Source organism: Caenorhabditis briggsae (genome assembly GCF_000004555.2).
Source record: "Caenorhabditis briggsae complete genome, chrX, whole genome shotgun sequence".
In the NCBI taxonomy this organism is placed as follows: Eukaryota; Metazoa; Nematoda; class Chromadorea; order Rhabditida; family Rhabditidae; genus Caenorhabditis; species Caenorhabditis briggsae.
Genome location: NC_013491.2, coordinates 17,615,630 through 17,626,903, shown reverse-complemented (window position 1 = coordinate 17,626,903; position 11,274 = coordinate 17,615,630). Strand labels below are relative to the sequence as shown.

General features: G+C 36.1%; 1 protein-coding gene across 1 annotated transcript; it reads left to right on the top strand.

Moving 5' to 3' along the window:
- Window positions 1-367: 367 nt before the first annotated feature.
- On the top strand, window positions 368-10,815 carry Cbr-gpn-1 (the record flags this gene model as incomplete). The annotated part of the gene is made up of 24 exons (XM_045240447.1): window positions 368-725; window positions 1,310-1,680; window positions 1,729-1,902; window positions 2,897-3,059; window positions 3,105-3,235; window positions 3,285-3,437; window positions 3,571-3,760; window positions 4,394-4,533; window positions 4,582-4,769; window positions 5,150-5,394; window positions 5,477-5,680; window positions 6,730-6,883; window positions 7,418-7,694; window positions 7,743-7,900; window positions 7,946-8,127; window positions 8,179-8,388; window positions 8,440-8,672; window positions 8,716-8,793; window positions 8,843-8,910; window positions 9,278-9,464; window positions 9,511-9,629; window positions 9,684-9,764; window positions 10,367-10,579; window positions 10,764-10,815. 24 exons carry the CDS (start codon window positions 368-370, stop codon window positions 10,813-10,815), a joined length of 4,329 nt encoding a protein of 1,442 aa, XP_045093442.1.
- Window positions 10,816-11,274: the final 459 nt, after the last annotated feature.

The following is an 11,274-nucleotide window of genomic DNA, read 5'->3' as shown; positions in this document are numbered from 1 at the left end:
CTGTGACATAAGTGCCCCCACACTGTCTAGTTTGAGATCAATTTTCTCAAATTCTTTGCAAGGTATCAAGTTAACTGACAAAACATTTCTGATATTATAATAGACATTTTATCAGTTGGCAACTCTTTGAAATCTTTCACAGGAACCAAGAAAAATCGGATCAAAGTCAAAAGTGAGGAGTCCCTTCTAGTGCAGGTTTTACGGTAATTACTTTATCATTTTTTTTGTAATTTATCAAACAAGGAACCGAGTTCTAAATTCTTTAATCCTAATAAAAATCGTACTGAAGTTCAACCTTTCAAAGATTCACCTTACTGAACTTTACCTTTTGTTTTCCTTCCTTCCGACCCGTTCGACACAAGAACATATGACTCAATCAAAAAAGGCCTGCTGCTCGAAATGTCACACCTTTCGTCCTACTAAATACCAACCTCACAGTTACTGTTCAATCTCACTGGTAACCCCCAAAAGGCCCCGCCCACCAGCCGCCACCAGCATCGCACACACACAAGAGAAGAGGGAAGGAGACTCATTTAGACACAGACCCTCGCTTCAACTGGTATCAAAAAACCCCAGCGATTATTTCCGATTGCACTTGCTTAACACTTGCTGCTCGTATGCTTTTTCTATGTTTCCGGATACTTTGGTCTGGTGTTTGATTCTGTTAATTGTGTCACCAAACTCATCTAGTGGATTTTATTTCAGTAGGAGAGACGCAAATCGAGGTGAGTCCTATTTTGAAAATTTGAAAATTTTTTTGTATTTATGTTTTTATGTAACTCTAGAAAATATTTTGTAGATCTAGAAGTTTTAGATAATAATTTGTAATTTGAGAAATCTTCAAAAAATTTCTGCAATTCTTGAATTCCAGATAATATTTTCTAATTCTAGAAATCCTTTGGTTTCTGATGTTTTTTTCATTTTAATCTTAATTGGCGTTCCCCCAAAACTGTTCTCACCTTTTCTTGGGGATTTTTCATGACGCATAGCCGCGCGCAACAGGTACAAACATAAATAAGGGTCCCGCTTACAACTTAAAAGACGCCGCTGACCATGTCATACATCTTGCTTCCTTTTGCGGTGAGGCATGAACTTTGCCTAACACTTACAACTTTTTTCTGTTTTCTCAGCTTGAGATTAAATTGAGAAAAATGTCAAGCCTAACTTCTTACATTTCAAAATGTACATCTTTTTGCCGGGGATTTCGAAATTCGAAAATAAAACCATAAAAAAGGCAATAGTTTAAGTGATAACCTAGATGTAATGATAACGACCTATTGTCGATTTGAATATGACCTTTTTCTTACAGTTATCTGCTCATCACCATTCGAAGATCAGTGCACAATGGAAGAGAGGAGTCGGTTACAAGCCACATCGGTAGATATGATAACGAGGAAACACCAAGATCGGGTGATATCAATACGACACTTTTTAAAATCCCAAATGCATATTTTCAATGACTTCTTCTCAAAAACCCTTCGAACTATTCATATGGACCTGGATCTCATGTTCAGCAACACATACGGCTCGTTTTATCAAGAAAATATAGATTTGGTAAATGACTTTTTCAAAAAGATTAAAGGATATTCGGTTAGCTTCGCGGGGACTAGTATGAAAACTATCGTGCAGATGTTCTTTGACGAACTTTTTCAAGTCATGTTCAGTATTACTAATCCATTTGTAAGTTTTTTAGTAGAAGAGATATAGGGTAAACAGTTCCAGTTACAGTATGTGATCACAAATGAACAGAGGCAATGTATGGAAGCGTTCTACAGGGAAATCGAGGCATTTGATGATATTCCACAAAAAATCACCAACCAACTTTCACTTCCTCTATCGAATTGGAAGCATTTCCTAGGATCATTGGAGTCTCTTCATGAGATTTTGGAGGGATATCTGAATGTGAGTTTTTCTTTTTTTGAATATATATTTTTCTTTTTTTTTCTATTTTTGACAATTTTCATTTCTTTTTCAATAAATTCCTTACATCGAAAAACGATGAATACCGTCAAAAAATTAAAAAACGAATATAATAATTAAAATACCGTAAAACTTGCAATAGAATTGCTTTTAGCTATTAACGTTGAGGCCATTTATTTTGGTTCGTGCCGAAGATATCCAAAAGCTTTCAACTAAACAATTGTTTATCATAATATCAGAAATAATTTGTCAGCTTCTCTTTTTTTTGGAATCTCACATAGGAATCGAGATACTTGAGCTTTAACTTAATAGCGTGGGGACCCTTCTGTTACAGGTCTTACGGTAAGATATAACAATGGGGAAGCCTGTTCTTGTCCCTTTTACTTTCTTGTACCTTTTTTAAAAAAAAGTTAGAAAACATATTCGTTCTCAGCCTTTTTTTCTCTCAAACAACGATAATACATTCCCGATGGTTTTTTTTTCTTATTTCAAAGGTTACTGTCACACTAATTTGCACATTTGTAAACAGAAATTTGTGTTTCTGAATTTTGCTTCGACCACCGAAGCGAACAAACATTAGTCACCCAACACCAAAATTGCAATCATTCACCCCAGGCACCACAGGTGTTCGCCCACCAATTAGAAAAACCTTTTCCGTCACCCTAAAAACTAATTATGGCGCCGGCAAACTCCCCGTTGTCAAAAGAACAATCGCACAGAAACAACCGTCTCGGATGGCCGAGATTTTTTTGTTTGAAAAAACGGATATTGGATTAAAACAAAAAACCTTGAAAACTTTTCTGCGGTTGAGTCAGAGAGTCAAAAACGGTAGTTTCTTTGTTCCAAACAAATATTTTTCAAACAGAAAAAAGCTCGGGGTATAATGACATCATGTAAAATAACTAATACCGCCTTAGACGGTATAAGTCCTTCCGATTGGTACAACAAAAAAACTGAGATGATGTTTTGGTTACAGATAACACTAAAAGAAGAATGTGAGCGGGGATTGAGTCGAATGGAAGTGTGTTCTGAATGTCAGCGAATCTCTGAGAAGCCTTGTAGATCGTATTGTGTGAATATTTTGTCAGGGTGTACACATCAAATGTTAGATAGTGAAGGCGCATGGAGGAATACCATTGGTAGCAGTATTTTTGGAAAAAAAAGGGAATACTTTAAATTTTCAGAGAGTATGATAAGGCTTTCAAACCAGTTGAACCACCGACAGAATCTTGTATCCGCCCTCCAACCGATTCCAGTGCTCATCAGTGAAGCTGTTATGCATTTTCAGGAGAAAAGAGATTTTATCACTAATAAGGTACATTTTCATGAACACCACGACAAATTTTCTTTTTAAAAGTTTTCAGATGATTGGAAAATGCCTTCTAGACAATTCCGAGTTCGGTCTCCGCCGGAAAAGATCGCTAAAACCCAAACACAAAATCCAGCCGGTGATAGTCTCGAAAAAATCACGAGATCATTTGATACTCAACCAAATGTTCGATTCCTTCAACTCCAAGGTACTTTTGTTCCTCCTTAATCAGCAAGGTTAAGCGCTTTTTTATCAGCAAGGTTAAGCGCTTTACTAACACCTTAGGGTCATTATGTGTTAACACTGACAATTGTTTCAGTAAGAACAGTTTTTTTTTTCAGTTGGAAGAATGGAAGATTTTCTTTGGGAACTTACCTGAAGAGTTGTGTGGGGATGAAGATTGGTCTAGCCAGGATGACGAGAAGTGTTGGAATGGGACTGATGTTGGACGATACAACCTTCCAGAAGTGAACTATACACATCCTTTCAAGAATCCAGAATATCAAGGGATTGATTTTCTGACATTCAGAGGTACAAAAATATCTTTTAAAAGATGACTTAAAACTTCAAGCCCAATTAACTCAGTTTCAATCAGAGATAGCAAAAAAATATCAACTAATATAATCTTGATGTTATCATGATTAACATTTTGTTAGTTGACATATTTTTGACATATCTCAAAAAATCAGATAATTGAGCTTGAAATGCATATCTAGATTACAGTTTTTGTTATACAGTACTGGTCAATAACGTGTACAAAATTGTATTTTTCAGTATATTTTTGGCCATTTTGATTACTTTCCGAAGCCTGGAGCTTGATTGTCAAGTTTCCGGTTTCTTTGAAAACATTGGAAGATGGGAAACAAACCTAGATAGTGAACTTTGCATTCACAGAACTGTTAGAATCTGCTGGTCTTCCAGAAATCGACAAATAGCTGAAAAAACTAGGAATTTTCGAAAAAATTCTGAAAACGCAAATGTCTCAATCTGAGGCTGTTGTACACCCTCCAAAATTTTCAAAGTGATCTAAAACTTGACAGCCGAGCTCTAGACTCTTGAACATGGTCAAAATGGCAAAAAATCTAGTGAAAATTACGTTTTTCACAATTTATTACTGAGTACTGTATGTTTGAACTTCTCAAAATAACAAAACATTACTTTCAGGAAGTTATATAGAAGAACGACTCCGTCTCCACTGGCTTCAATCTCGAATATCTCATGTATTATCTGGAAAAGAGTCTCAGAAATCTGGAACTTATTACTCTAAAGCGGAAGCTCGCATACAAATTGATGATGAAGATTATGTAGGTTTCCAGGGCAACTTTTTGAGGGATTCCGTTTTTATTTTTCAGAATGACTATGATTACGAAGGATCTGCAAACGCGCCGGGATCCGGAAGCTCAAAACCAGAATATTCTCCGTACTTCAAAAAAACTGACAACGACAAAATTGAAATTGTAATTGAACCATTCCCAGTTAAATTTGTTAAATCCCCATGTTCAATATTTTTACCAGTTATTTTTGTTATATTCTCTCTTTTGTGAGTTTTAAAACTTTCTATTCATTTTCTTTATTCATTTTCCCTGTTGCTGTACATTGAGAGAGCTCCCAATAAAACGTGTAGACTTAAAAATACAGTAATATGTCTTGTGGCGAGGTCATTAAGAAAGACAATAGGCAATATGGCAGACGGTGCAAGGATAATTAATCTCCGGACGGACCACGACACCCCACACCCCGGACAGTTGGCCTCCTTGCGTGCGGATTATTGATCTGGTACAGGGAAACGTGTCCTTAGTTTTTTTTTTCTGTTGTTGCAGTTCTTTTTTCATTTGTGAACCTTCCAAATCACCAAAAAATTCTATCAACTAAATTTTGGCTTGTAAAGCACTTCCGAAAAAAAAACCGGAAAAAAACTAGATTTTTGTGTACACCGGAGAAAACGATGAAGATGCGCTCCGTCGTTGTGTCTGCGTCTCTTTACTGCGCGTACTATTTGTCGTTTTTCTTCATTAAATACACCAAAAAGTTTATCATCAACTGTACGTTTTCAGGTGAATTCTTCCTGAACTATCATATGCAAGAAGATAATGACGGCCCGAGAAAATCACGGAAATCGAACAAAAGAATAGAGGAAACTGATACGGAAGAGTCAGTCAACGACGGTAAGTTATTTTCTTGTTTTTTAATAATTATTGAAAAGTTTTGTCAAAGAAACTGGCTGAATTTTAAAGTTACCATTTTCAGAGACCACTTATTCATCATCAGAATCGGATTTCGTTGAAGAAACTGTCGAGTACCTTGACAAAGACGGAGAACAAAACGTGAGAAACAGTTTAGACGAGGAAGAGGACATCATCGTTGAGGACGAAGAGCAAGAGGAAGATAACGGTGACGACGAGGAAGAAAAAGAAGAAGAAGAAGAAGAAAAACGAGAAGGAATCGCAAAAGGTAAGTGTTTCAACAAATCTTGAGGAATTCTTCCTGAAATTAATATGAAAAACCACCTGGCATAATACAAATCTGTTCGAATGGTCCTTCACTCAGAAAAACCATGTTTTCTTATTTTTGACGTGCAGTATCGGTCAATGATATACGGAAAACGCATTTGTCAGTGGATTTACGATCAATTTACCGTTTTCAAGAGTCTGAAGCCCGGTTGTCCAGTTTCCGATATCTTCGAAAGTTTTGAAAAATATAAAAGAGACCAAGGAAATGAACCTTGGATTCACAGAACTTTTTAAAAATTCCTAGTTCTGCAGTAATTCACCGGTTTCTGAAAATCATCCCTTTTCGTATTGAAATCTGAAAAAAATGTGTCTTCATGAAATCGGCCAATAACTGAAAAACTAGGATTTTACAAAAAATTCTGTAAATGCCAAATGTTTTCTCTAGGTCTGTTTTAAATTCTTCTGAATTTTCAAAGTGAGCGGAAATTTGACAGCCGAGCTCCAGACTCCTGAAAATGATCAAAAATGCCTAAAATTAACTGAAAAATACGGTTTTGTATTTTTTTTTTTTGGGTTGAAATACCGAAACATTTTGACAGTTTGTATTGAATATAAATTTTGAAGCCGCGGAAATGGACGCCAATCAAAAAATAAAAACCGCGAAACAGAGAGAGAGGGAGCCTCCCGGGGGTCGACTAAACAAACATGAAAAAGTATACGTCGCATAAAAATTTTCCCCCGCTTTTTTGTTCATTGATTTGTTTCTGTATTTTTACATAAATTGTAACGGGCCGTATTTGTAACGGGCCAGGCTTTTTTTTTCGAGGTCAGTCCCGGCGGGTCCGGAAAATTTTCTCAAAAGTGATTTTTATATGAAATGAAACCTGTTTTTTGTTTCGATTAAAATTTTCAAAAACGTGGAAAAATTATAGAAGACAAACAAATGAAAAAACTTTGAAACCATTATATGAGGAGGGCTAAGGTATGGAAATTTTCCCTAAGAGGGCTGGCCCGTCATTTTACAAGTATTTATAAACATATTTTTTACAGTATTCCAAGAAGACCGACCTCTAGATGTGATAGAACGTGCAGTGCGGCTGAGAAATATAGGAAACGGAGAATTATACGTAAAAGATATTGGGCTTCTTTTCGGGACGACCGCCTTGTTGGGAGCAATGATTTATCTGGTGTTGGCGTTGTTAGGGTGAGATTTGAAGCGTAATTTACCGTATTTCCTCTAATAGAAGCCCATGGGCTTCTATTTTTCAACCTATTCCTCAGGGTGGGCTTCTATTAGAGGTGGGCTTTAATTAGAGGGTGGGCTTCTATTTTTCAATGAATAATTTTCAAAAAAAATTTTGTTCAAAAAAAAAAATCAGAAATTTGGCAATTCAGAAGTTGAGAATTCTGAATTTCGGTGCTTATTTTTAATTCGAGGTTTTCATTCTGCCATTCTAAACCACAAAATTACGAATCTATGAAATTCTGAGATTCCAGAATCTCTAAATTCAAAATTCAGGAATCCTGTAGATCAAAAATTGAGAAATTTTCGAGTTTTTAAACCACAGTTCCAAAACTTCTGGAATTTTTCTCAACCGTATTTTTTCTAATAGACGCTCATGGGCTTCTATTAGAGGGTGGGCTTCTATTTTTCGAAGCACCTCGTGGGGTGGGCTTCAAATAGAGGTGGGCTTCTATTAGAGGAAATACGGTAATCAATAAACTGGTTTGTTTTCAGACTAACCATGCCCTCACGACCTCTGGTGGTACCTAAAGCTGCAGTGAAACCATTTTTCATAGGAATGCATCGAAGGTTAATAGAAGATAGTTTCGATGGCACAATACGGTTATCAGCGTCAGTTTTTTACCAAAAATATTTTCTGAATGTCGAGAATTTTGATTCCAGAAATCAAACACTATCAGTAATACTATTATACTCTCCATATAGTATAAAATCAAAATGGTTTCGAGACGAGTACTTCAATACAGCTCGAAATATGAAGAAGCTACACGGGGTGAGTCTTCTTCTATATTTAACTGGACTCAAAAATGAAGCTTTTCAGGACCTCGCACCATATTTCGGGGCGACGAACTGTTTCGATTCCAATACATATTGTCGAAGTAAATACAATTTGAAGCAGTACCCAGCGATAATGGCTCAAAGTACGGGTTTTGTACTTTCTGTGTATAATGGTCCACTAAATTCGTTATATTTGTCAAGGTGAGGTTTAGACTTCTAAGAAAACCCTGATTTCATGAATTACAGATGGATAAACCGACTTCAAAATCCAATATTTCGGTTACACAGCCCTGGCGACTTGAGGCATTTAGCAGAACATCACGATTTGATAGTCATCCTATATTATCAAATCAAAACACCTCCTCAAGCTTATCAATCAGCTGCTAACTACACAAGACTTGCATTCGACCATCTAAATGGAGATCCAAGTGAGAAATACCCAATGAAAGTTGGGTGCAATCTCAAATGAGAATTTACAGACTCCGAGAGAACGATTTTCTGCATGGTGACGGACCCAACATTTGCCAATCAACTCCAACTTCACAATGAGCATGATTTGATACTGGTGAGCTCTGAGCTCAGGCTCTTAGCTACTCATTACAAGGGTTGGACTAATGAAGCTGTTCATAATGACGTACTGAAATACTCCAAAGAAAAGGAGCTAATGAAAGTGGAGTTTTTGAATTTGGGTGAGTTAAACAATTAGACAAAAAAAAAGTTTTTCATCATCATTTTTGCAGGAAGACAGTTTCATTCGACTCAACTAGCTGAGAAATTCGAACAAGGCTCTGTGTTAATGTATTTCTCTCGAGATTTGACATATGGAAGTGAGAAATATAAGATGTTCCGAGAAATTGCACGAGAATATCAAAACTGCGCGCAAGCAAATAACATTCTTTCGATTGTGAATGAAAATGAGGAAATTTTATTCGAAGAGGATTGCTCGATTAGTTTAGAGAATAAGTTTTGCAAGGTGGGCGGTATTATGAAACGGAGAAAGTGAAAAAATTATTTAGGCTAACAACACTCTTTCATTTTTGGCAATTGATTCTAGTGTGGAAAGCGCGTTGGCAGTGAAGTATGGAGCAGAAACGGTTAGAAATAAAACAGGTTACGAGTTATGTCTAATAAATGTGATTCCAGGAAGATATGGTCATTGCCATCAACACCAAACAAGAAGTTACTAGATACATTCGGAAAAATATCACTCGGTGAGTTGTTTTTTCTTCAAAACCTGTATTAGACGGGCCTCTGTAAGAGAAGGGCTCTTGTGGTACATAGAGTTTTCCTCGAACTTATTTTTTTAGAAATAAAATAATTTACCGTGAAAAATATTCCAGGAACCCCAAAATTGTACATATGTAGTTTTGTTGACAACCTTTTTTGCTTCAAAACTTGCTAGGTTTTCATGAATTTTCAACAAGAAATCACCGAATTTAATTTTAAAAAAATAGAAAAGCTCCCTCTAATTAAAGGGCCCTTGTAATAAAAAGCCTCTATGGAGGTACCTTGGAGCAATAAACGACCGCCTCTTTTAATACTAATTTCACGGTATCTTTGAAAACTCTCAATTTGCAGAGGAAACATCAACTGTCTCATTCGCCAACACCACAACGCTGCGGAAAACGAATTTGTGGTTGAAGCAGCCCAAATTGTCACCCAGCACTCGTCGACAACGCCGGAAAATCTCCATAGTGACGCTGTTGGAGAGCCATCATCAGTCAAATTTGTGAGCAACGCTACAGCATTGCTGACTAGCAAGAAAGTGAGCATTTTTAATACTAATTTTTTCAAAAAAATTTATCTTTCAGATCAACGTGATACTGTTCAGCGGCGGAATTTGGCATAGTGCCTCCAGTTCTGCAATCGCACCGTTTCATCTCGTCGCTGACCATTTCAAAGAGGCAAAAAGTATTATCGATTTTTCTATGTTAGTTTTTAATTGGAGAAAAAGAATTGAAAATGAAGAAGGTCAATTTTTTAGGGTCGATGTGTCTGAAACCAGTCTTCCATATAATCTCGACTTCGATCAACTTCCGAAAATTTTGATCACGAGTGCAGACAGGTGGGTAATAGTTTACTTGAAATATTAGGTCCCTGTTCGTTTGGCTGAAATTCCCAAAAATTATAGATTTCCGAAAATATTATAATTTCCTGAAAACAAAAAAAATTAAAAATTTTGAAATTTTGAAATTCCTAAAAATTCAAAAAACAAAAATATCAACAATTAAGAAAATCAAAAAATCAGAAATTTGGAAATTTAGAAGTTCAAAGATTCAGAAAATTTAAAACGGACATTTCCGAAATTTCTGAAAATTCAAAAACGCAAAAATACAAAAAATCAGAAATTCGGAAATTCAGAAAATCGAAATTTCAAAATTTCAGAAAATCAGAATTTCAAAATTTCAGAAAATCAGAAATTCCGAAAAATGAATTTGATTATTTTTGGCGAAATAAATGTTTAACTATGTGATTGACTAGATGTTTATTTGAAATACAGTTTTTTCTGAAAATACAAAAAAAAATTGAAAACCCGAGCCGGAAAGAAAACTCTGAAAAGGCTCGGCTTGGCTGGGCGCAGATTATAAATAATAGTTTTCTCCTGGAAATGTTTCATTTTGTTTTTGAATTCAAAAAAACCACAAAAACAAAAAAACCGAATTTCAGCATTGGTCTCAGTTGGAAATATCCAGAAGAATTCATGATCAACCATACCAACATTGCTCGATTCGTGTTAACCCGACCTGGAAAAATATTCGGACGACTTCGCTGGCTGGACGCTTGTCAAGGAATCTGCCGAAAACGATCGCGATGGCAAATGAGAAACAAGCGTTTGCAGATCAAAAGACAGCTGAGTCGCAACGTTGCAAACAGCATGAGGTAAGCAAATCCTGTCAGATAACAAACAGTGAAAATTTCGATCGCAAAGCACAAGACACACGTCACTAACATCCATGGAATGAAAAACTGATTTTTGATGCTTTTCTGATTTTTTTGAATGTATAAATCAATATTTGCTCAGCGAAACTAGTAAAACTAGTAATTGAGATATTTATTTTTTCAGGCAACGACAGCTACTTGGTTACTACGACCGGATGCTCAGATTAATAAATTAATAATAATTTTTTGTTAAGTATTTTTGTTTGGTTATTGTTTTTTTTTTCATTTTCCGGGTTCTCTTCTCTGTTTCTGTGTTAGAATGTCATGTCATTCCTTTTTGTATTACGGCTGATCAACAACATCATCCATATTTAGAATGTTTTATACAATAAACTGTTATTGTTCAGTCTCTGTTGCAATAGCTCATTCAAAGAAGTAGAAGGATCACGCTCACTCAATTGAGGCTCAGTTTGTTCTCTCGCACTCCTTTTTTTGATCATTCTTTGCCCAAACAAAGTGTGGGGGGGGGGGGCCGAAAGGTGCCAAAAAACAGGGCACTTATAGAGCTTTTTGGAGAGATCTCCTTCTAACAAACAGACTGTTGATTCGAGGTTTTTTGTGTCACCTCCCACTCTTCTCAACGCTTGCAAATGTTTGCATTTGGGCTGGTCAACCACATTAGAAAATGGGTAGAA